Source organism: Pholis gunnellus (assembly GCF_910591455.1).
Source record: "Pholis gunnellus genome assembly, chromosome: 4".
In the NCBI taxonomy this organism is placed as follows: domain Eukaryota; kingdom Metazoa; phylum Chordata; class Actinopteri; order Perciformes; family Pholidae; genus Pholis; species Pholis gunnellus.
Window position 1 is genome coordinate 28,489,839 of NC_136530.1, and position 24,538 is coordinate 28,514,376.

A 24,538-nucleotide genomic window follows, 5' to 3' on the forward strand; every position below is an offset into this window, starting at 1 on the left:
CAATTTAATGTGATAATTATAATACATGTTTACCTTAGCACAAACTAACCTCCCTTATTGACTCAGATAACTTGGTGCTGGTTGAAAACCGTATTTACCTAAAGCACTGTATGACCTAAGCTCTGTGCTAACGGGCCAGAAACACAGGGACACATCTCGACTTAATGTCACGAGAGACCTAACGTACGGCTCGTGTTAACTTGTTATTGCTAGCTGCTGAGCTAACATACAGCTAGCAGAAGTCTGTATTCGTCCGGAGGTGTAAGCAAAGCTTTATTTTGCTGGAGACTATTCTCTTTTAAGTGTCACTTCAAAAAGGACTTTGTCGAGTTCTGACTGTTAGGACGAACACACAAATGGAAAATGTGCGCTTCTTTTCTTAACCAAATGCAACCCCTGTGCTTTCGACCGCAGAATACAGGTACTGTTACCTCGTTGTCCTGTCTCTCTGCCATGCCGTGTATAGCATAGGGGCAGCGGGGACGTTAGCGAGCCTCAGCTGAAGAACATTCACTTTGGTTTGTGAAAAAGAATACGTCCCAATACTTGTTTATCATCTGTCTTGTCAGGTGTTCGCATGGGTGTTCGTGGAGAAGTGTCAGCTAGAAAGGGTGACAGGGCATACCCTTTCCGGTCCAATCTTTCAAAATAAAAACGTGCTACACTAATATGGAAACATTGGTATTTCTAATGATATAACGTTAGTGTCTTCTGGTAATGCACTCCTACATTTTATTTCTGTAGCATATACCTGGTATATGTAAGACATTTATTTAGTCATTTAATTACGAGCAATCACCAATATAATCAAAGATATTATTTTTTCAGAGCATGTACATGTTTTACCTTACATATTTATGATAGGACAAGAGGCCGTTTTTACAGAGGATATGTTGTCATTGTCACCAATAGAAAAATAACAGTTATTCTTTACTTTATATAATTCACAATTCACAAATTTCCCCTTGGGGATGAATAATGTATCCATCCACCCATCCATCCAGAATATGTTACTCATAAAATGTGTGTAACCTTGACTTTCTGTGAATAATCTAGTTATATACTCTGTTGAAGGAAGCCGAGATAGAGGGCTTTCTATGTTTATACAATCAAGCCACCAACAGAAATGCGTTCATAACAGTGGTAGTTTTTGTCACAGTAGTGTCAGTGTTTAAATTTTATTTTTATTTTCAATGGACGGTATTTTGTAGCATGCCTTTTATATTCTCTAACAATATTGTAAACCATGTTGTTTATTCATATTTTCATGTCTTGAGGATTTTTTTTGTATCTATCCATTGGTTCGACTATAAACTTTTGTTTTGAAATGACATTCATTAAACTTCCGTGGATCTTGTTTTTAAAACGGTATGTGACCGGAAGAGTCGCCGCTTCTCTTTTTTTTTCTCCGGGAGGAACACAGATTTGTCAACTAGACAACTAACTAGTGAAATACACATGAACAGTCTATCGAAATACTGTACAAAGTTAACAGTGAACTGATTTATACATTAGACAGTCAGAATCAGTGTAGTAAAGCCACCGTTATAGTTGACACAGCTTAAATGTGTTCAAACTAAAACATGGAAAGGGAACATTTGTTCGGAAAACCGAAACTACATACATTTCTCGATAAATAAACTGAATGTTGCCCAAGTTGTTTACTTCTTCCCAGTTTGGCCACTAAACACTCGAAGTTGTATTCCTTTTAACCAAGCGCTACTCCTAATATTGTAGGTTATTCTTTGCCCAGAGTTGAGCTTCACAGGTAGCGTCAGATCCCTTCTCCAATGATTTACTTATTGTAGAAGATCCATAAGGAGGGAAATCAACTTTACGCATTCCATACATTCTGTGTAGAAAAAAACAATAGATATTCAATTAAATATAATTATTTTATTACATTATTGTATTACATTATTTACTTCACTAATTATTGTAACAGTATATTTACTATCACAATTTAAAAAAAAGTAAAGGAGATCCTTGACTCAAGAAAATCAACCTATTGTCTACATAAATAGTATATTCGCAAATATTTTGTCATTACATACATTGATGGGCATTTAAAAGCTACGAAAACATCATTCATTCTTTGACAGAACTTTAACTAATAGCATAGGGCTCCAACTAAAGGATGATTTTCATGTCAATTCATCGGTCAATTCTTTTCCGAGTCAAACGATTAGTCATTCGGTCAATAAAAGGTCAGAAAATAATGAAAAATGCCCTTGTCAATCAATCCAGAGCCCAAGTTGACGTCCTCAAATTCCTCGTTTGAAACCAGAAAATATTTTCACCTGAGAAACTAGAGCCAGAATTGACATCTTCTTCTGAAGACAAAAAAACCCATAAAAACTATCATGAAAATAGTTGCCAACTAATTTTCTACCACTTGAATAATCAAAATCGAAAGTGCTGCAGCTCTTGTCCAATTAAAAAGTCAAGCTAGAGGAATGCAGAGTAGGGTTACGAATATGATAACAGAGAATATGACAGAGAGATTGTACAACAGATGTTCCAAGTGCTCTGTTTTGAGGTTTTAATTCAGGAGGAACTAAGTGCTGCCTGACAGGTAAAACTGAGGGCCTTTTTATGCTGCGCATGATGATGACGTGTAGCTACATGCGACGAAGAGCTGTCTTCTCCACGCTGTTTAGCAGAAGGTACAGCCTTTGAGTTTTTAACTCTTTTTTTCTTGCTCCGTATATCTTAAAACATGGAGAAAAAGGGCGGAAATCCCACCGGGAAGAAACCTAAACCCACGAAGATGAAAGACGGCACCGACCCTGTCAAAAACTTCGAGAAATGGAAGAAAAAATACAACAAGACGAAAGCACACGTGAAGAGAGACAGAGCGGCTCAGAGAAAGCCCGAGTGGAAGGTCGAACGGGAGTACATCGACAAGCTTGTCAGCAGGTACGGCGACATTAACGCCAAGGAGGCGGTCAAGTTCTCAGACTTCCCCATCTCAAAGAAGACCTTGCTAGGTTTGCAGGGGGTTCAGTGCAGACAGCCCACGGAGATCCAGAGACAGACCATCGGCTTCGCTCTGCTCGGTAAAGACGTCCTCGGCGCGGCCAAGACCGGCTCCGGGAAGACTTTAGCGTTCCTCATACCGGTGCTAGAGTGTCTGTATCGCCAGCAGTGGACCTCCATGGACGGCCTCGGTGCTCTCATCATATCCCCCACCAGAGAGCTCGCCTACCAGACTTTCCAAGTGCTCCGCAAGGTGGGCAAGAACCATGAGTTCTCCGCGGGGCTCATCATCGGCGGGAAGGACCTCGAGGGCGAGTCGGAGCAGATCCACCGCACCAACATAGTCATCTGCACGCCGGGCCGGCTGCTCCAGCACATGGACGAGACTGCCACCTTCCACGCCTCCGACCTCCACATGCTAGTTCTGGACGAGGCGGACCGCATCCTGGACATGGGTTTCGCGGACACGCTCAACGCCATAGTGGAGAACCTGCCCAAGTCCCGGCAGACGCTGCTGTTCTCCGCCACGCAGACCAAGTCGGTCAAGGACCTGGCGCGGCTCAGCCTCAAGGACCCGGAGTACGTGTGGGTTCACGAGAAGGCCAAGTTCAGCACGCCGGCCACCCTGGAGCAGAGCTACGTGGTGTGCGAGCTCCACCAGAAGGTCAACATGCTCTACTCCTTCATCAGGAGCCACCTGAGGAAGAAGATCATAGTCTTCTTCGCCTGCTGCAAGGAGGTGCAGTACCTGTTCCGGGTCCTCTGCCGCCTCAGACCCGGCATGCCGATCCTGGCATTGCACGGCAAGCAGCAGCAGATGAAGCGAGTGGAGGTCTACAACGACTTCCTCCGGAAGCAGAACGCGGTGCTCTTCGCCACCGACATCGCCGCCAGGGGCCTGGACTTCCCCACGGTCAACTGGGTGCTGCAGTTCGACTGTCCGGAGGACGCCGACACCTACATCCACCGGGTGGGCCGGACCGCCAGGTACAAGGAGGGCGGGGAGGCGCTGCTGCTGCTGCTCCCCTCGGAGGAGATGGGCATGGTCGGCCAGCTGCAAGAGAAGAAGGTCCCCATCAATAAGATCCAGGTGGGACCTCGTGCATACACATGCATGGCAGGAAAGTAGAAAGTCCCTTTCAGTCCCAGTCCTGTCACGGTGTAGCTATGTGAAAGACATCCCAAAAGCTGTTGCCTAGCAACGCAATTTTGTTGAAAAGGTCTATCTCAGTTTAATGCCAAAGACATTAAACAGACATTATACAGCATGACGGTGCAAATTAGATCACACACCATACATTAAAAAATAGACCATAAAGAATTTGTCTGGTGACATCAGCAGCAAATGGAGATCAGAGGCGGCCAATGTTTATTGTAAAAGTTATTTTCCCTCTTAACGTTTTTGCATTTGTAAGATTGTTATTGTTCATTTTATACGTACAGGTCCTAAAATCATATCGGTGCATCTCTAATGTTTGGTTGTTTTTTGTAATCGTGCATGTACACAAAGCATTATTTCAATAAAATCTCTTTTGCAGGTAATTTAGTGTACAATAATAGTATACTGACGTAAGAGCTAAGGGGTCGCACTATGTTTTGCAGCATTGATAATATTAGCACATTTTAGCTGCTAGATAACTGAGAAAAGAATGTTGTCTTAAAGGTACCCTGAGTTTGTGTAGGGGAAATGGAGCATGAGATACTCACAAAATAGGTATCCACTCATCAGAATATTACTCCACAAACTCCTCAGGATGCCTTTAATTGCCATATAAATATATATATTTGAGTACAACAATAAAAGAGCAGCAGACATCTATATTCCCTCATTTTGCTCTCTGATTTGGTTCCAGGTGAACCCAGACAAGCAGCAGAATGTCCAGCAGAAGCTGGAGGCCTTTCTGGCCCAGGAGAAGGAGCAGAAGGAGAGGGCTCAGAGGTGCTTCGTCTCATACCTGCGCTCCATCTACCTGATGAAGAACAAGGAGGTGTTCGACGTCTTTAAGCTCCAGATCCAGGAGTACGCCGTTTCTCTGGGCCTCGCCGTGGCTCCGAGGGTGCGCTTCTTGAGCAAAGCTCAGGCACAGAAAGACGAGAAAGAGGGGCGGAGAGAGGAGGAGGAATCTGAAGGGGAGGAAGAGCTGAGGAGCTTCAAGGCCCAGCTTAGAGGAAGCGTTCCTCAGGAGGAAAGTTGGAGCTCAGAGTCAGAAGATTTAGGCGATGACGAGGAAAGTGGTAACGAAGGAGAGGGACTGCATCTCAGTGCAGATGACGACGAAAGTGACGACGATCTGAGAGACTTGGACCTGCTAACGGTCAAAAGAAAGGATGTCTTCAACCTGACGGGGGATGCGGAGAGTTCCGAGGAGCCCGAGGAGGTCTCCAAAAAGAACCCGGAAAAAGAGACAAAGTTCAAAGAAGCCAAAAGGGCCCTCAAGAGAAACTTCCAACTTAACACCAAAGTGGCATTCAGCGAGGAAGGGCAAGCCATGCAGCTGTGGCCTCCGGTCCAACGGGCAGTGACCGAAGCAGAGGAGGATGAGGATGAGGGGGTTTCTGGTATCAACATGGAGAAGGCCAGGGAGAGGCTGAAACGTGAGGACCAGGCATTCGACAAGCAAGAGTACAGCCGCAAGGTGAAAGCCAAACACAGAGAGCAGCGGCTGAAGGCGAAGGCGGCCAGGAGGGAGGCTAGTAAGCAGCACGGACGCAAATCGGACGAGGAGGAGGACGAGGTGGTGGCGTACCTCGCCAACCACAGCGAAGACGAATTTGACCCCAGCACTCTGCCGGACCCTGACAAACTGCACTCCGGAGAGGAGGAGATGACGGCAGCCAAACGGCAGCACAGTGGCGAGGAGGAGGAGCTCACAGCAGGGAAGAGGAAGAAAGTGATGCAACAGAACGATGAGCTCAAAGCTCTGGACACCGGTCTCTCTCTGGCCGAGGACGAGCAGTTAGTCCTGCACCTGCTAGGAGGACAGAGCTAGAGCAGATGGGATTTAAAAACCGTACGAACTCAGTTAATCAAGTTCTAACAACAAAGAAAACGAGAAAACAGAAGCACAGAAGTCTGAGTTGTGTTCACATTTGAAGAGTGACGTTAGTGTTGCACACCCATAACGTTGGAGGACTCTTTAAGAGACATGTAGTGAAGCATCCGAGGCTGACCTTTAGTCCATAGTATGGGTCAAAATCCTACAACTCCCACAATGCAACCAGTGCCATCTTTTCAATAAAGCCTCCTGAAGACTTGGCTTCAAATTGTTCTGGTCTATGAAATTAAATATACCTGACTATATAAGCAACAATCAAAGTTATTTAACATCGTTACAGGTGCAATATACAGGATTCAGGGCATTTATATATCAAACAAACAACTATTAATGTAAAGATGTCCAACTGAGCAGAGAATGGAGTCTCCCTCTGTTTAGTGCTCGTTATATCTGCATGTTGGTTGGTGAGGGTGCTGCTCTGCACTGCAGCTGATGTCGCCCTTAACGACAGCGTCGTCATGGAAGCATAGCGCCCACCCTCCAGTCCCCCCTCATGTATACTCTGTTAGCTTCTAGCCACCGGCTTAGCAGTCACCATGTTGTGAGTCAATATAAAATGCTACCAATCTCGTATATTTAGCACCTTTTCAAGTATTAAGTTTCACTCTAATGGGCTTCATCAGGACTGTGTTGCTCAGGTCTGATCAGATTTAATTTGTCTACATTCCACAACTCCAGTTTGTACTGCAGCCTTTATTTGATCGACATTTGTAAACCCTAGCTATAAATGCTAAGTTATTCTATTAAATAATTTGTATTTCTCATTTACGTGTTCAGTTTAATGTTTTGAAATGGAGTTTGACCATTCGTTAGAGCTGCAGTCATGTTTTTGTGGACATTTGTAGGATTAGAAGTGATGTAGTTAACGGTGTCATAAGTCAAGAGGTTTAAACCCCGCCTCCACTCACCTGACCAATCACTGCTTAAAGTGGCCTGGTCGGCAGTGCAGTCCTCACCAGGGGAGGTATCGTAAAACTAAAACATGGTTGAAACTAAATAAATAGATGGTAGTATTACATAAAGGAAAATGGACATGAATGTTTTAGCTATATCACTACTGAAAAAGAGGAGACGGCATGAACTTCCGTGTAGCGCAATAACAAGAGCAGGGTGTGGATGTTGTAGTAGTGGATCAAAGGCCACTTCACCAGGCTTTGAGCTCAGCTGTGATGTTAACTGAGGTCGGGCTCAAACTGCAGGTGATGATTGAGTGAAATTAAATAACTAAAGTTGATTGCCAAATAAAAAAATGTGATTATGGCCACTAGCAAACATCTTCTGAAAACTAAAACTAAAATAAACTTCAAATAGAAAATTCTCCACCTGATTCTGCTGTTAGAAATGGGGATTCAGACAGTTTTAAGAAAAGTGACTGATCCTGAAGAAAGTAGGAAACATTTTATCAATACATTCATTTGTATACTACCCTTTATTAATGTGCAGCCTGTGGAGTTTCAAAATGAAAACAGCACCCATCCTCTACTCACTAAAAATAAAAAAGACTTCTTTTGACAGCAGAGGCCTGTTGGCAGTTTACAACAAAGCAGATCAATTAAAGACACAAACCAGCTCAACAAATGATAAAAGATAAAATAAATGTTAACACCAGAATGACTAGATGGCCCTATATCACACGTAAGTGTTCTGAGTCTTCAGGAAATTAAAATGTAAGAAAATTAAATGTGCTCCAAATTTCTCAATTATTTTTTCATCAAAGGTGCTCTTGAAGTTTTGATGTATGATTTGATGATCTGTTCTATTCCCCAGGTTTCTAAAAACCACTATGTGAAGGTTTGCTTTCTGATTCTGACTTGCAGGTCAAGTGAATTTACACGTCAACACATTTCAGTTGTTAGAAAAGTGTCTCCTCTTCCGTTATCGTCAAGAGCACACGTCATCAGCTCATGACGTGAAGATGATCACGACATATTACCATGACAATGTATTCCATGGGGACCAGAGTTCCCAGTGGTGTACCTTTTCATAGATGTGAAGCTGTGTGTATGACACGTGTCTCCTGCAGGTGGCAGTAGAGGGACTCATACAGGCCTGGTTGCTCTTCCCTCAGTTAGATATTTCAACCTCAAAAGTTCCATCTACAGCAGCTATGAACTGAATAAACTAGAGTCAAAAGGAAATGTTTCAAGGTGTAATACTCACTAACCTCATTATGAGAACTTCAAACTTTGTATATCTATTTGGACACATGCCATGTTCTGTCATTGAAGAAAAGAACATTTGCATATTGTGACAGTTATCCAGTAAATGTAAACACCTCATGCTTTCCATATAGTATGATAATTGGGCTTCATGCAGGTTTTTCCTCCCAGTCCTTACCTTAATGTGGACGGGTTGGAGGCTCTGTCGTCTGTTTGGTTTCATAAAGAGTTTGATGATCTATAAACTGAGTAGGAGTTAGTGTTCTATCAGGAGGTCCTGCTGTAGATTAAACAACTAAAGACAGTAAAAGTCAGGATGTGACACAGTCCACTTCTTTTAATGGTCAAATAATAAAGCTCAACATTCAACTTAGAACTCAACTAATCTTTTTCAGCACTGTGCCTAGAACACCAGCATCTTTTCAATCAAAACTAGGAGTGCTTTAGAGTCCAGCTGATCACCATTACAGATCCAAACACTGGCAATAAATAGGAGATAAACTAAAATATTTGATAGAACTGAAACAGAAGTACAAAAGAAAACCAAAGATCTGCTGCAGATTATTATGAGACCGATCCAATCATGAACAGTGAAGGCAGTCAGAGCATGGCTCTGTACAGAGTGAGCGAGTGGCACAGGAAGTGGTCCTGCTCCATACACAGCAGCAGATCCCTCAGCATGACCCGAGTCACTCTCTGAACACCCTGTCTGGGCAGCAGGGTCACCTGACACACACAATACAAGTACACTAAATATTATGCATTCTTATGTCAGAAGTAAGCAATACTCTTCAGTGAGCTGGTGGCCAGAGTTCCACACAAACAGTCTTTCATTTCCTGTAAAAAAAAATTGTTTGCAAATTTCATCAATTTCATAACCAACTGTTACTCACACCTTAAACTACATCAGACATGTTGAGTGTCAAAGTCCATTCTTGCCCTCAGGAAACTGCAGGTTCACTTAGTTACCATCTCTTCCCTGGACTTTCAACTGGATCTCATCTTCATCAGCGAATGTAGTTTGCTTAGTCAGCTCACGAAGACTTTTTTTTTTCTGAAGCAGCTTTTGTGTTTCTGTTTATATAACTAAAGAAAATATTCTGTGCTTTGTAGGGCTGTACCAAATAGTTCCACACTTCATTCACAACATTGGAATGTTGCACAGTTGTTTTGTGCACGTCTATTCATTCTGTTTGAACCTCGTATTTCTGAACCTGACGAGTCAGGTAGTTTGTTGCACAGCACCATCGGAAAATCCATCATTGGAAAAAATGGCTGGAACTTCCAAAAACAATACCTGGCAGGTGATTGGATGATCCATCTGTCAATCAAACTCTTACAGAAGCCAGTCAGTAAGAAGAAAACAACAACCACACACACACGACTTGATGGATTTTCGTGTAATATGTGATCCTAAGATTCGCGTGAACTCATGACCTCGCAACAATCTAGCTGCTGTGTTAGCTCAGTATTTCTGCACAGCTGCAGTTAAAGGCCAGATCAGCTTACACTCATTGTGTCCGCGCATTAAAGAAAGCTGATTTAAACTAATTTAACCCAATGAATCACTTTATTCACATAAAAGGATTTGTTTTTGTTTTTTGAGGTTGATGATGTCACAGACATTCACTGAAAATTTGAAACAGCCCTAGTGCTTTCACACTAAAAACCAAAGTCAACCAAGTCCTTGAATGGACTTAAAAAGTAAATATGATAAAACCGAAATTAAAAAAAACTAAATTGATAATTTGGTGTGTCACATGCTAAAAGAGCTTCCACTCCAAACACATTTGCCCACCCTCCTCTATAGTTAGCCGTCGTCAGTGTGTGTGCTGTGCCAGCTGAGGAGCAGCCTGTGAAGAGGTAAAGGAAGCCCTGTGGCTGTTTAGAGGAAAGAGCGAGACAGGCAGCCGGCTCCTCTGGGTAATGGAGTTCAAAGGCAGTGGGGAGTATGTGCAGTGAACAGAGCGTCTTTAAACCTACAGCCTGCAGGGCTAAGACTTAAAACACACAGAATTAAAGACTCAATGAGCTGAACCAACAGCCTCACACATGCTAACTGAGGTGAGCTGTGGGCTGCCTGTGTGTGTGCGTTAGCCAAGGAGGCTAGCTACAATGACCAACATGCTGCTTTATACAGAGTTAGTTTCTCCTCTTGGTGCTTAATGGTTTTTACTGCGTTGCCTTTTGTATTTATCTTTAATGCTAAATATTCATAAATGTTTGGAGATTTCATAGCTTAGTTGAACATAGGGATGTTAAATGTTAAGATCAACTAAACTGCTTTTGTCTTTCATTTTAGACGACTGATTGAAGGATGAGGAAATAGAAACACTGTCATGTTAAAACAGTGGTCAGTTACCCAAAACAGTTATTTTAACTGCATTTATTTGGAACAGGCTTCTATTAGAGACTAACCTGTGTTCACAGCTTCCGGTCTAAGCACATCTTCTCATATTTGAGTTACAAGCCTCCCTGTTTACCTGTTGTCTTGATCTTGATTTCAAGCATTGCAATTTTTATGTTCAGCGCCAATGTCGATGTCGTTTAATATCAGCTGGAAGTGTGAGTTTACTTGCAGTCCTTTAGGAGGCATTGCATGTACATTGTTATAGTCTGTATATTGGATTAAATCCAGAGTGACAGAAACAAGTGAACAACTCTCCCTCCTGCCTTGTTTTACGTATTGTTGCTCTGCTGTTAGTTCGTAGTGGACTGTAAATTTAGATTGGACCCAGCAGTAGAAGGAAATGCTGCCCCCTATTTCTTTGGAGCAGGTGGCTAGGTATTACACATTGCACCTGGAAGGTCAACAGGTGCTTCTCTGGTTTGGTTTGGCAGACCAACCTGGCTTTCAGTCTGCTCCAGAGGTCTCTTCTTGCGAGGCCCGATGGCAGCCAGAGCGGTGAGGTTGGCCTCTCTTTGCTGCAGCTGAGCTTCTTCTAATTGTTGTAACTGAAAAGAGAAGAGAGACCAAGGATTACTGAAAATATGGTGACTAAAGAGTCAACTTGACCAGCAAGTAAACTTTTTTTTGTGTGTTATTTGTATTATGACGATTTTCCTAAAATTAGATTTGAAAAAATTGCAATGTAGCCCCTTGCTGCTGGTTTACTATTGCAAATATCTCAAACAGTGACCGACTTTACTTAGCACACCTATTCAAGCTTTGAGACTGTGAGTGTATGGTGCAGTGGTTGTGTGTGTGGGGGTGGCAGCATGTAAATGAACACAGAGATCTCTGGGAGCCACACAGCAGCCTGAGAAGCTTTTACTGACTACTTAAATAGCCACACTGCTACCGGTGCCTTTAACCCACCCCCCCCTTAAAACGTAATGCTTTCTGTTTTAATAACACATGCAATAGTCGATTCTATTCAATTCATTTTGTTAACAAAAACTGACTAAAGTATTGCAAGAAAAAAGACTTTCCATCTTAATGACATGCTGTCAGCATGATACCACCAGGCTTCCCACAGAATTGACCAATCCTAACTTCCACCCCCCGTAGTTACTGTTGCTAGGTCCGACAATCTTGACAAAAAGAAACATGGCAAGAACCAGAACCAGAACCAGGACTGCGAGGGTTAGACAGTCAGAGCCTGCTGCAGTAAAACCAGTGGTTTTCTAAAGGGACTGTGGAGCTCAGAAACACTACTGCCTTTTCCACAGGGAACGCCAAAATCACCACAAAATGAAAGTTCCTACAGTGACTACAGTGACTACATACAATGTAAGGTGTCCATGAAGATTCTAACACCTATCTATTGTGACTTACATAGTAATGTTACTGCTGAATGGAGATAGCACATCTTAGTGCAACAGGAAAGAGGAAAGTTGGCTGAGGTTCTGCCAAGTCCTAAGCTAGCTAAACTATTATTGGAGTGCAGAGCGAATAGGGGTGGGACTTGAATTGCAATTTCTCTCATTGTGGTCTTGTGAAATATATTGGCCGTTTGCTTGAGATATACACAGATGACTAGGTACACCTCGCAGTAACTAATGCAGTCTAATTCAACAGTCAATAAATCCTACATTCACGGTTATAAGATTCATATATATATATATATATATATATATATATATATATATATATATATACACACACATACATACATACATACATACATACATACACATATACATATATATTAGTGCTGGGCAACGATTACAATTTTTTATCGTGATTAATCGCATGATTTTTCTGCAATTAATCGCATTGTTATGCGCAAAGTTCAATAATGAATTCAAAAGTAGTGTATTGCACACCTTTATTTTAAAAGTACTGCTATATGAACAAAAGTGCAATAACATTTGGTTTAAAAACACTTAACACATTTTTAACAGCAGTATTCCCTTTACACAGCAGCGATCATATTTCTTGCACTATCTGTGCTCAGTGTGCTGACTTTATGTGAAATGTTCCACTGCTGTGCAACATTAATACAATGTTTCAGCAAAATGTCTGTCTTCTGTCTTCATGACAGTCAGAGCATGTGAATGCAGCTCCCTGTTCATCAATATAATGCTGTAACTCCAAGGTAATTATGGTTACCCAGCGATGTCCAGTAGTCATACAACTCGTGTATTCTTCTTGTGATGGTGCGTCTTGATGGAGACTCATACATGCCGTCATTCGTTGCGATCGACGCGAACGCACCTTAAGAACGTTCCTCAGACCGACATCTTCCACAATACTGATCGGCTGCACTTTGTATCCACTTCTCTGTGGCATTTGTTAGCTTGTCTTGCTTTTGTTTATCTAAACTTCTCCCACACGCTGCATCCAACGTAGTCTGCCGAAGCCTCCCTCCACCGTTTGTTTGGGTGGGTGATTTGCTGGCATCAACGGTGCGTATTGCATTTTCTTTTTAAACTGCGTTAATGCGCGATAAAATAATTGTTAATTAATTAATTAATGCATTAATGTAATAACGCGTTAAGTTGCCCAGGACTAATTAATTATAATTGTGTATATATATATAGTTAACAGATCCCTCTCCACAGCTTCTAGCTTGATTGTATGGTTGAGTCTCCCAGCATTCTCCAGGATGAAACACATACACACCTCTTTGGCTCTTTGCTTGAGCTGCTGATGCTGTGGATCCTCAGTGTGTGAGCGACTCTGATCACAAACAGACAGATGTTTAGTTAGTGAGCAGAATTGACATAAATATAGGTAGAAATGGTCACGGTAGTTTCAGATAAAATGCTCACGAGAACTAAAAAAGAAACACACTCTTAGACTTTACATTATAAAAACACACTGATCTTAGTATTTATCTGGTGGTTTAATTCAAACATAAGCTCACTCTGGCCAAACGCAGCAGTCTCTCTCTCTCCTCTTCATCTCTCCTCTTCTTCTTCAAACTCTCCACTTCCTCCAGGAAGCGAAACTGGGATCGCACATCACTCACTTTGGCATGCCACAAGTCCTCCTGTTGACACACACACACACACACACACACACACACACACACACACACACACACACACACACACACACACACGTTGGAGCAACCCTGTTTCCATGGCAGATTTTTTTTTCCGCTCCTACCCTTCGATCAGCACGAGTTCGCCACAGCTTGAAATGCAAAGCGGTGCAAACTCTGCTATGTCACATTTTACAAAATGTGACCAGTTACACTGAGAGGTAGTAGTATAAAAATCTAAATCACGGATGAGGTGATCATATTTAGAAACGGCTTTGTCAACATCTTTTATTATCCATTTCTATCATCATTACGATCAGCGCTAATTCAGTATCAGTGCCAATTCACAGCCCGCACACACACTCTGCCTTTGGCTGCAGACTTGTATGGGATGTCGTGCTGCTCTGTAACATTTACATATACATAACACTTTGATTCCCTGAAGATACATCTTTCTATTTGAGCTGTTGTGATGCTTCACTGTGATTGGCTTAGCTAATAATGCCATAGGATATGTAAAAACAAGAAACGTTTTTCATAATAAGACACTGAGCAGACATGTATGATCATTTTTTCCTTAGTGTGAATAAATATAAATCACTCCTTTGCAATAGCATGGAGCAACCACTGCGGCTGCTTTGGGTCGGGGTCAGACTGCTGTACCTTCAAGGCCGCCTTGCGGTGTTCTGCCATCACAGTGAGCTTCTCCAGCAGCCCACGGAGACACTCCTGAGTGGCATGAGACACCAGAGCCACCACCTCTGGACCGACATCCGTTACTCCCAATGCCTGTCCTAACACAGGAGACACAAGAGTATCACAACAAGAGTCAGACACATTACAGACAACTTTTTCCAGTTAAATAAATGTGATATATTTACACTTAACTGTCTTGTTGAGACTTTAATGAATGCAGTGGCATCCAACATTAGTCTGTAAATATTTTAAATGTAGCCTGGCATATATTAGGCCTTTTTTGTTTGTGCCTTTGATTTCCATCAGTGGCTGTTAAACTAAAGAGTAGCCTGCAGTAATACTGGTGTAATGAATGCTGGGTCTCAGTATGGCTCCTGTACCTGTACGGAGGATTCGGTGGAGCACTGGGTTCGGTGAGAGGAAGGGCTGATCCTGGCACGACTGCACCACAGAGCCGACCACCGTGGTCAAGATCTGCGCATTCTCCTCTCTCAGGTTGACTCCAGCCATGGAGGCTACATCGTTAATGTCATCCTCCTCTCTGGGAAACGGACGGACACACACACACACACACACACACACACACACACACACACACACACACACACACACACACACACACACACACGGACACACACACACACACACACACACACGGACACACACACACACACACACACACACACACACACACACACACACACACACGCTTTGTGCAGGCCCGCCAGCTTTGCCCTTTGGCAGAATGCTGGTCAGATTTACTGAATTGTTTCACTTGAAACCCCTCACACCTGAATCTGAGTCTAAAGATATCAACTGCATGTATTACTTGTATGATCCTGAACTGTCCTTGAATGCACATTTGGTAGAACGAGGTGGCTCCTGAGTGAAAGGCTGCTTCAATGAAAAGGTTCCTACAAAAAAGAAAAACATACAAATGTATTTGGAGAGTAGAAATATATTTAGCCAAGTCTTTGTCCGAGTTTGTGGATGTAATTCGGTCGGCACAAATACTTTAGAGACTCAGAAATTGGAGTTCGCTGAAATTGTATAACTACAGGCCGCAGTGAAGGGCCAACTAAGACTTCATCTGATCATGGGGCCTTTGTATCTCCACCTCTATGAATAAGCAATAGTCTTACTGCAATTCTTGTTGCATTGTAATCTAATCTCAATATGCAAATTAGAGAGGCAGCGCTGGTAGATGAGATGAAGTCTGGCCTTTCTGATTACATTTCCATTGCAATGGGATCTTTGTGCAGTTACACCAGTACTCGTACGCGTTAGATAACATTTCTAGATATTTGTACCGAACACTCACGTCGAGGGGTCACGATCCGGTGAACGCAGAATACATATATATACGTAGACTGGATTCAAAGTTCACATGCACGAGTTCCGCCTGGATTGGCGTGCTAGTCGGTCACGCTTTGGTGAAAGCAAAAGCAAAATGTCAGAGCCGCCTGCGGGTTCCCGATCAGTGTCAACAGCAACGGAGACATAGTTGTGTACAAGACGAGGACAGTGTGACGGTGTTGCTCCAACATTGTCGGGGATGTGAATGGAAACACATCCAACATGCTAACGCACATTCGGCGGCATCACCCAGAGGTGACCATCACCGGGAGGAGAAATCTTTGGGTACTTTGGCTATATTTAAACATTCAAAGTGGAAATGGAACTAATGAAACACTCACCCCTAAGGCACAAGTTTATTTTGGTATTTTCATGACATAAGAGATGCTTTTCAGTTATATAGCCTATTGTGACCCGTTTTCATCCGGCAACGTGTTGGTTCAGTGTTTATACAGTGAACTACAGAAATGTTACATTACCACAGTCCCCAGCAGAACGGATCCTTTTTCCCCCGATGTACCAAAGATGCACTGAACCGTGACTCCTAAACCAGGGCAGGAACTACACCCTGATGACTGTGCACTGCTACACTACAGCCCATCCTCTTTCCAGGTTACAGGGTGGAGAGGAGGCCATAGGGCTCAGCCTCTAGCTCTTTGGAGTTTTTTTTACATTAAACATGTTCTAGTAGAGGGCTGGGGGGGAAAAGAGATACACTATCTCACATAAGACTTTTATGTTCCAAGATTCTGATTAGATTCACAAATGCCAAAAATTGACACCAAGAAACGCAATCAAGTGATGACATTCCAAAAGTTCCCCTCCCCTAACTGTTACCTGCAAAGGGTTTTCCTGACTGGACCAGTGTGTGTTTGGGGATGGGTCTGCTGCTCTTCAATATGTAATTTCTGGACTGGACTAATGTCGTCATACCCGGTCTCAGAGTCACTCCTGCAGGCTGCAGGATAACCTGCAGTAAGGGCAATCATTAAGATAAGATTTAGATTGATTGCCCCAGGGCGAGATTGGTTTTTGACAGCCAGTACAACACAGAAATATAAAGATATACACATGGCAACATACATATTAAGACCGTAAAGAACATCTTCATACATGCAGTCATCCATCCCACTCACAACACTGTCAACCAGGCAGTTTGTCAGAAAGGACGAAGCTCCTGCTAAAGCTAGTGTGTTTAATGCCCTCATGACCAGCTCTTTTGTTTTGCCCACGTTGAGCTGGAGGTAGTTGTCAGTTCACCATTGTGTGAAGTGAGAAAGAGTTTTGACAGAGTTGTTGTCATTGAGTAGTCCAAGTATTGCAGTGTCAGAGTATTTGAAGTATGTGGTGATGGGTGAATTAGTGTAGAGGGTACAAAGGAAGGGGCTGAGGACACAGAGGGGCTCATGATGATGGTTAATGATGTTACTGTGCCGCTTCTAACAGCCTGCTGCTGGCAAAATTGTGAACACAGTGGATGAAGAGTAGAGGGATGTTGAGATAGTGTCATATATTTATGAGGAAAAATGTTTTTTGAGTAAAAAACCATGGTAAGGCCAGCCGTCTGAATGTTGCTGCTTCTAAAGTCGTGTTATTATGGTAAGTATGGGCTCTGAGCGAGGAGAAGATCCTGAAAGAAACATACACGATTCCTTTATGAACATGAATACAAATTAATATTGAAGAAGTTCCAAGAAAGTAGAGACAAACAACTTTATCTTTGACTACACCAAGGAGTCTCTTATTTTAACCAACTGTCACTGTGTCAGAGTGAAAGGACAACAACACAGAAAAGGCACATAACACAACTGCTTGTGTTGAACCGCAGATGATGATGATGAATTATGTCCTCGAGTTTACAGGGGACAGACATTTTGCATCCCAACGCTCACACAAAATGTTGTGGTTCCGTAACAAAAACAAACACTGCACTATTTTCTTGAGTTTTTTCACGTACATTTATGACTATAATCTCACAAATTTGTGCATTTTGTCTTGTAAATTGGCCGTTTAATCTTCCCCCCCTCCTGGCCCTAATAGGCCGTCATAGCTTTCAGCTCCAGGAAAGGACGGACGCACACTTTTGCTTTCTGTGACTGTGAGGAAAGGATGTGTTCTTCGGACAGGTAAAACGTGAGACTGATGGAAGAGTTTAGTGTGGGGCAGCTGAACTGACACACACAAACTCAGCAGAGGAGCAAAATACACATTTGTAGCTAAGGAGTATTGAAGAAGAGACATCAGTAATGTTGAAATGACAAATATCTATAGTTTAAAAGAAAGCACATGACAAATTAATATGACAATCAATATTTTGTAAAGCTAATTAAGCTGCTTCACACTGTTTTACATGTCTTACTCCACATTGCATCACTTAGTGTGTTTGCATGCACCTAAAAGGTTCCCAGTGGACTTTTTGACCTCTAGTATCACTATGGAGCCGTTTGTCTATAAGTGGGTGACATGATACACACTCCTGTCCAAAGATTTACTGCAATCTTTCCTTTCATGCAGCTGCCCCACCGTTACCGTCCCTGTCTCAAGTCTTTGTACTCCACATGCATACTGTTGTTCCATGTCCTTGACGTTTCTTTACCTGCTGGCTGGTGCTGACGTTCTGTCCTGTGACAGTGCTGGACTGCTTCATGAGGTTGCCGGTAGAAGTTGAAGCCTGTTGGATAAATAACTGGGGGTCTGCAGTGAGGCGACGCACTGCAGGAAGGCTTTTCTGGTAGCAAATAGAAAAAAAAGAAAGCTAAGCACAGTCCAACTATAAATAAGCAAGTAGATTCACTATGTGATTAATATACACATGGGTGCATTGACAAAATATCAGATCAATATTAAGAGTCCTTTATTGTATAGTATCTGCAGGTACCGAGTCTGCTACCTACATTTACTGACCTAACCCAACAATGATTAAATATCTGACATATAACAAGTGTAGCCTTCTAAATTCAGCTCAACTTATTTTGCCCAAACTACTTCATTCAAATTCTGAAGATCCAAAACTAAATTGACCAGCTTAAATTATCAGTATGATATGAAGAGAACTGGGAGAATGAGACTCCTGAAACTTATGTGAAGCAAGAGAGGTCACGTATCACTCTGCTGGAGTTGTTGGAACTATCTTACAATCTTTTTTCTTTACACTCTAAAATTGTTTCCAGTTTTAGGAACAAAACCATGGAGGTTGAGTCGAGCACTTGATTTTAGCCAATACTGACCATCAAAATATATCTGGATCCTTAGTTAAAAGTCTGTCTGGAGTTTGAATCATTTTAGACCTGCAGACACCCGAGGAGAGAACGATAATGTGTTGTTGAATCTCTGGTCACCTTGAGGAAAGGCACCAAGCAGGGCTGTGGAGTGGACTTCAACTCACGATAAAGCTGTTCTGTAAACTCCTCTGCTTCTAGCTTCCCTTCCTGCAGGATAGGAAAAAGGACAAATGCTTCACTTTTGATACATTTAATGTTACTTGAAACATTATGTTGTAAACAAGAGAGAATACACTGGTAAATTAATACACGATAACCATTATACAAGTAAAATTGGGTAGTATGAGGAGAACAGGGATTAGACAAAACAGTCTTAACTCAAGATCTACATACTAGCTTTTCAGTAAGTAAGTAGTAAGTAAGTAGTTCTCTCTGATGACCATCAGGGGGCGACTCCTCTGGTTGTATAGAAGTCTATGAGAAAATGACTCTACTTCTCTCTTGATTTATTACCTCAGTAAACATTGTAAACATGAGTTTATGGTCTCAATCTCTAGTTTCAAGTCTTCTTCAATACAGCATGATGTTCATTTAGTAAATGACGGTCCATTTAGAGTCAAACAGACCATAAAGCAGAGTATGCTTTAGGGCGGGGCTACCTTGGGATTAAAAGGTCACTAACACGGCGCTGTCCGGTCTGGGAGTTGTCCGTGTTGTCGTCCTAGATCTTTATCCCTTTCAGTGTGTTCAGTTCATCAAACTTAGTTGGAACATCATGTTGACTAAAAATCTCTTTTTCAGCAGTAGGGTTGCCACTTCTGGTTGCCAAAATATTAAGATGGCGATAGCCAAAAGGTCAAACTTGAGGCTTCACAAGCATATTTAACAAACCAATGGGTGACGACACGGTGACTATAACTACGTCTTTGTTTTCAAGCCTTAAATTGACATTTTTTATCAAATTCAGACTTAAGAAGATTTCATTATTCTAATACTGATGAAGAGAAGAGAAGTACCAGCAGACTGCTGACCAGTCCTCTGACATTGTTAGCCATGTTGGCAGACCTGGAGTCACTGGAGGCCAGCTTGATCAGAGTCACCAGGAAGTTCTTGCACTTCTTCACACTTTCCAGGGTCGCCTGTTGATGAAATGTCAGGCAACAAACAATCTTGATAAAGGTCAACTTGGGTCAATTTGTGACACACTCTTCTTGTTTCTCCATAGCAAAATGATGTAATCGTGCAATTTAAAAAAAAACACAAAAATTGACTACATATCAAACAGAAAATGTACTAAAAGAAGCTTTTCTCCCGAGTAAAAAAGGCAGAATCAAAAGTTCATCCTCAAAGAAATGTACACATTCAGTGGCAAAATGTACATGGAGCATGGTCAGCATGACAACAAGTGCACCTCCACCCAAGAAAACTATGGGACTTGACAGTGAGACATCCACAACAACTAGGCATGCTGGGTATGTTCAGGGGATTGGAGTCAGATTATAATTTGGACTACAAATACTGTCAAACTGGAAGCATGGTAATGTCATCTCCTCCTTGCAACATTGATGAACTATGAAGGGAGTTTATTTTAGCTCATATAACACTCTGAATCATGAAATCATACAATAGAGTCATAATATTTTTAGGAATGTTTTCATAGTAGTGGAAACGATACTAGTAATAATACAAAGGAAGACTGTTTGACAGCACAATGCAGCCAAGTGAAATCCAAACAGAGGATGCAGGTCTGAGCTGGGACTGGTTCCACTCACCTGACTAACGGTGGTTGGCGTCTCCTTTTTGGGTTCAGCGACGACCGTGTGAATGCGAGGCTGGCTGCCCCGTTCAGACACAGCACTGAGGGTCTGGGCTACAGCTGGTTTGGGAGTCACACCAATCACCTGAACAACACAATCAAATCTATCACTCCAAAACTAAAAATAGCAGCAGATGGAACTAAATAACGGTAAGGTAACAGGCATGCAGCTACTGGTGACGGCCACAGGTGAATTAAGCAGAAAAGACTTTTTAGAGTTGTATGTTGTTGTGGTGTGTAGGAGCAGCAAGGTGGAGATACGCCCTGCTGGGATGCAAACTCTGACAGGCTCACTTGAACTTCAGATGAGTCAGTTTCATCTGTAAATGGGAACCTGCCCTTAAACAAACTCTCAAGCATCTGTGCATTTTGGTGAAATGTTGATTCTGGTACGGGTTAAACTACTGCACGCTGATCCCCTCAATAGGAGGGTTTCAGTCCAGTTCCAAGGGAACTCTGGTACTGGTCATGTATGGTGAGAAAGCAAGAATTAAGAACGTTCCTCAGACCGACATCTTCCACAATACTGATCGGCTGCACTTTGTATCCACTTCTCTGTGGCATTTGTTAGCTTGTCTTGCTTTTGTTTATCTATACTTCTCCCACACGCTGCATCCAACGTAGTCTGCCAAAGCCTCCCTCCACCACTGCCAGTGAGCAACGGACTTTCAAAATAATAATAATTTTTAAAAATGCGTTAACGTGCGATAAAATAATTGTCTGCGTTAATTAATTAATGCGATAATAACGTGTTAACTTGCCCAGCACTAATTATTATCATCATTATTATTATTAATAATGACAGGTGAGGTTGATTTGCAGTAAAAATGCTCATCATGCCCACACTCTACATGAGCTGCTGTCAGTGACTGAATTGGAGTAAACCAGCTGGTGTACCTTGACCACAGCTGTCTTCTGGACTGGTGCTGGGTGGAAACTGGGAGGGGCTGCCATCCTGATCACGGTCACCTTCTCATTACTTTTATTTCCAGCTGCTGCAGATACCTGAATCCCAGACATGCCAGCTAGTTAGGACCAAAGGAGTGAGGATGTCACATGAATTCAAAGCAGCAGCACACACATACCTGTGGGACCAGTATTCTAGGTGCTTGACCACTGACACCTCTTGGTGCCTGCTGAGCCTGCGCCAAAGCCTGCTGAGATACGAGCATCAGCTGACCACTGTCACTGCGGATCAACATCATACCTGCCAGAATTAGAGACCAAAATCACTGACTATATCTCATTGATGATTTGTCTCGAAAAGAGAGCATGGTGGGTAAAGTATGTATACATCGTGGACCAAATACAGTACAGACACAACTGGTGGCAGACATTAAAACACTAGTTACAGACTCAACACACAATCTACTGAATATGAAAAACAGAATACAAGATGTAACAGTGGTCAAAGCTGTAAACACAAATGAGATCACTACCAATCAGGACTAGAACTAGACCAGAACCATGGTGTGTTGCAGCTCACCTGGTGGTATCTGGATATTGGCTGGGAGCTGTGGGGAGGCAGTCTGTGGCAGCCGAGGGGCCACAGTGACCGTCTGTGGACCTGCTGCCTTTGGTACGGTTATCACCACCGTCCTTCCTGGGGTTGTGGTGTGGTTCATGGAGGCCACCTGGCTCAAGGCTGGTTTTGCTACGTGTGGGTGGCCGTTAGCGCCCACTCCTCCTGGGGTGGCCACCTTTGCTACCAACATGACAGAGGGAGAGGAAGTGTGACGCCCTGAGACTGTAACTGTAGAGGAGGTAGGTTGGTAGACATGGCCAACTGGGATGACTTTAGGTGGGGCAGAGACAGAAACACCCTTGGAGACACCTGCAGCAGTGGGTGGAGGTTGCACAGCAGGGATTGGTCCACATTTGGCTGGGACCTGTAATATCTTGACTTGAATAGAGCTGTCTCCATTCCCTGCTGCCCCACAGGACTCCAGCGTTTGGGTTTCAATAACCACGTTATTTGTGGCCATAATTATTTCTGAATGGAGAAAGAACAATGTGATTTCATACATAATACAAAAATATGAAAAACAAGCCGTAACGTTACCCCAGTGAAAACATACTGCAGTTAAAAGGTATTAGCAGTAAACACAAACATGCCTTATTCTAGGTGCTGACCGTCAGTTCAGCACTAAATACTGACAATAATCAACTATTTACACCTTCAAACTCACCGCCAACTTCACTTAAATGTTGTTGAAGAACATCTACTAGCTAATGTTAAGATTACGTTACAGGTTAACGTAAAACACATCAGCTACAGCTAATGTTAGCCAAGGTGAAACGATTTAACGTTAACGTTAGTATGTAACGTTATATCATTTGACTTCTGTTTGTTTGGTTCATTCAAGTTATGTTTGCAGACTTACCAACTACCTTTAACAGCTAACGTTATATGTTTCAGCTTTAGACGAGGTCAAGTTTGATATAAACTAGCTTAGTTTAACGAAACATTAACGTAACGTTGCTTCGCTGCCAGATTTTGGCTAGGGTTTGCGTCATTTCATCCAAAGGAACAAACGTTCCTTGCGAAATAATCGTGAGGGCGGAGTTCCTGAAAATGGATAACGTTACACCCCCTATCATAAATCATATTCACCGAGTTTTCTGAGAAAAAGCAAAGTCCCGAGCTCACCTGTTTGGGTGTTTTAATGGCAGCATGGTGCATGAACTCATCCTGGACCAGTGCTGCATTTGTGGACACTCGGGAAAGAGGGGCTCACCTTGATTAGCTACTGCACCTTTTTCCAATATATTTGATGTGACATTTGTTGTTGTTAAATTATTAAAGTAGTGCAGTTTCCAGCAGATAACGCAAATGCACAGCCTCTCCAAATGCACCGTTTCACGTCCAGCACTCAGTATTTGAAAAGGTAGGAAAGAACATCTACGTCGACTAGACGTCCATAATATATTTTAAAACTTGACCTCTGTAATCGTATTCCTAGTATAATAAATGTCTGGCAATGACCAGACTTTTATCCAAGGGATATTCTTAGCATAGTTACTGCAATATGTAAACACATAAGGCTTTGTGACAACACACAGAAAACAAGCGATTAGCTCTGTCATTATTCCTACATGATGGTGAGAAAGAATTTTCCATAAGGATTGTCAACAGTATTAATCACAGAAACATCAATTTGACATGAAAAAAGCCACAGAACCATTAGGAATAGCCTCCATTACCAGAGCAAAAGTCTTAACTGTAACAGGAAAAATGAATTTATCATACTTTCATTAGACTCACTAGTTCAGTGCCCATTGAAGACATTCGGAATGGGCCGATTGCTCGGCCTGTGGTGTTGCGGCTTGCAGCTTTCTGGAGAACGGTTCGTAGAAACAACTTCACACTCAACACTGCACTTCCTTGGGTCCTCAGCGCTAGACCTGCTGTGACATAGTTGAGTGTCATACCCAAGTCGCAGCTAATCATGGTCAGAAACACCAATGAAATACATGTTGGTCCAGGGGGGAGATATTACTGTTGGGCTGGTAGGCAACTGCCTGTGGCCCCCAACTAAAAGGGCCCCAAACAGCGATAGATTTAGATGTGAAAATATATATAGTCTCTAAAATATATTAGAGAAATGTTACTGGTTAGAACTGAAAGCTCCACCTTGAACATACATTCAGTACATTGTGCTGATAATGCTTCTCTTTCACTCTAGTCAACCTGGACAGCTTTTGCCAGGGGCCCCCATTAACTAAATCTGGTCCTGGAAATCACACCCAGGTTGGGGTATCTCCTGATCAAAAACATTGATGAAATAGTGTTGGTGATTTCCAACTCGGCATATAAGATGTG

The 24,538-nt window shown here is 42.5% G+C and overlaps 3 protein-coding genes across 3 annotated transcripts in view; 1 reads left to right on the top strand and 2 right to left on the bottom strand.

Moving 5' to 3' along the window:
* Positions 1-564, bottom strand: part of szt2 (SZT2 subunit of KICSTOR complex) — a 108,508-nt gene extending 107,944 nt beyond the window's left edge. Inside the window, exon 1 of the mRNA XM_079158648.1 lies at positions 432-564. Within this exon, the coding sequence (XP_079014774.1) occupies positions 432-455 (24 nt within the window). The 5' untranslated portion in view covers positions 456-564. The remainder of the gene's footprint in view (positions 1-431) is intronic.
* A 2,155-nt stretch (positions 565-2,719) lies between these two features.
* ddx10 (DEAD (Asp-Glu-Ala-Asp) box polypeptide 10) lies at positions 2,720-6,887 on the top strand (the record flags this gene model as incomplete). Its single annotated transcript, XM_079158251.1, has 2 exons — positions 2,720-4,069; positions 4,833-6,887. The coding sequence occupies 2 exons, from the start codon at positions 2,720-2,722 to the stop codon at positions 5,967-5,969; spliced, it is 2,487 nt and encodes an 828-aa protein (XP_079014377.1). The 3' UTR covers positions 5,970-6,887.
* A 1,907-nt stretch (positions 6,888-8,794) lies between these two features.
* On the bottom strand, positions 8,795-22,700 carry LOC306695133 (transcription initiation factor TFIID subunit 4-like; the record flags this gene model as incomplete). The annotated part of the gene is made up of 15 exons (XM_079158282.1): positions 8,795-8,920; positions 11,042-11,149; positions 13,263-13,319; positions 13,507-13,632; positions 14,290-14,420; positions 14,703-14,863; positions 15,152-15,236; positions 16,516-16,648; positions 18,275-18,406; positions 19,017-19,106; positions 19,916-20,038; positions 20,672-20,800; positions 21,613-21,720; positions 21,801-21,922; positions 22,202-22,700. The coding sequence occupies 15 exons, from the start codon at positions 22,698-22,700 to the stop codon at positions 8,795-8,797; spliced, it is 2,130 nt and encodes a 709-aa protein (XP_079014408.1).
* Between the last annotated feature and the right edge of the window lie 1,838 nt (positions 22,701-24,538).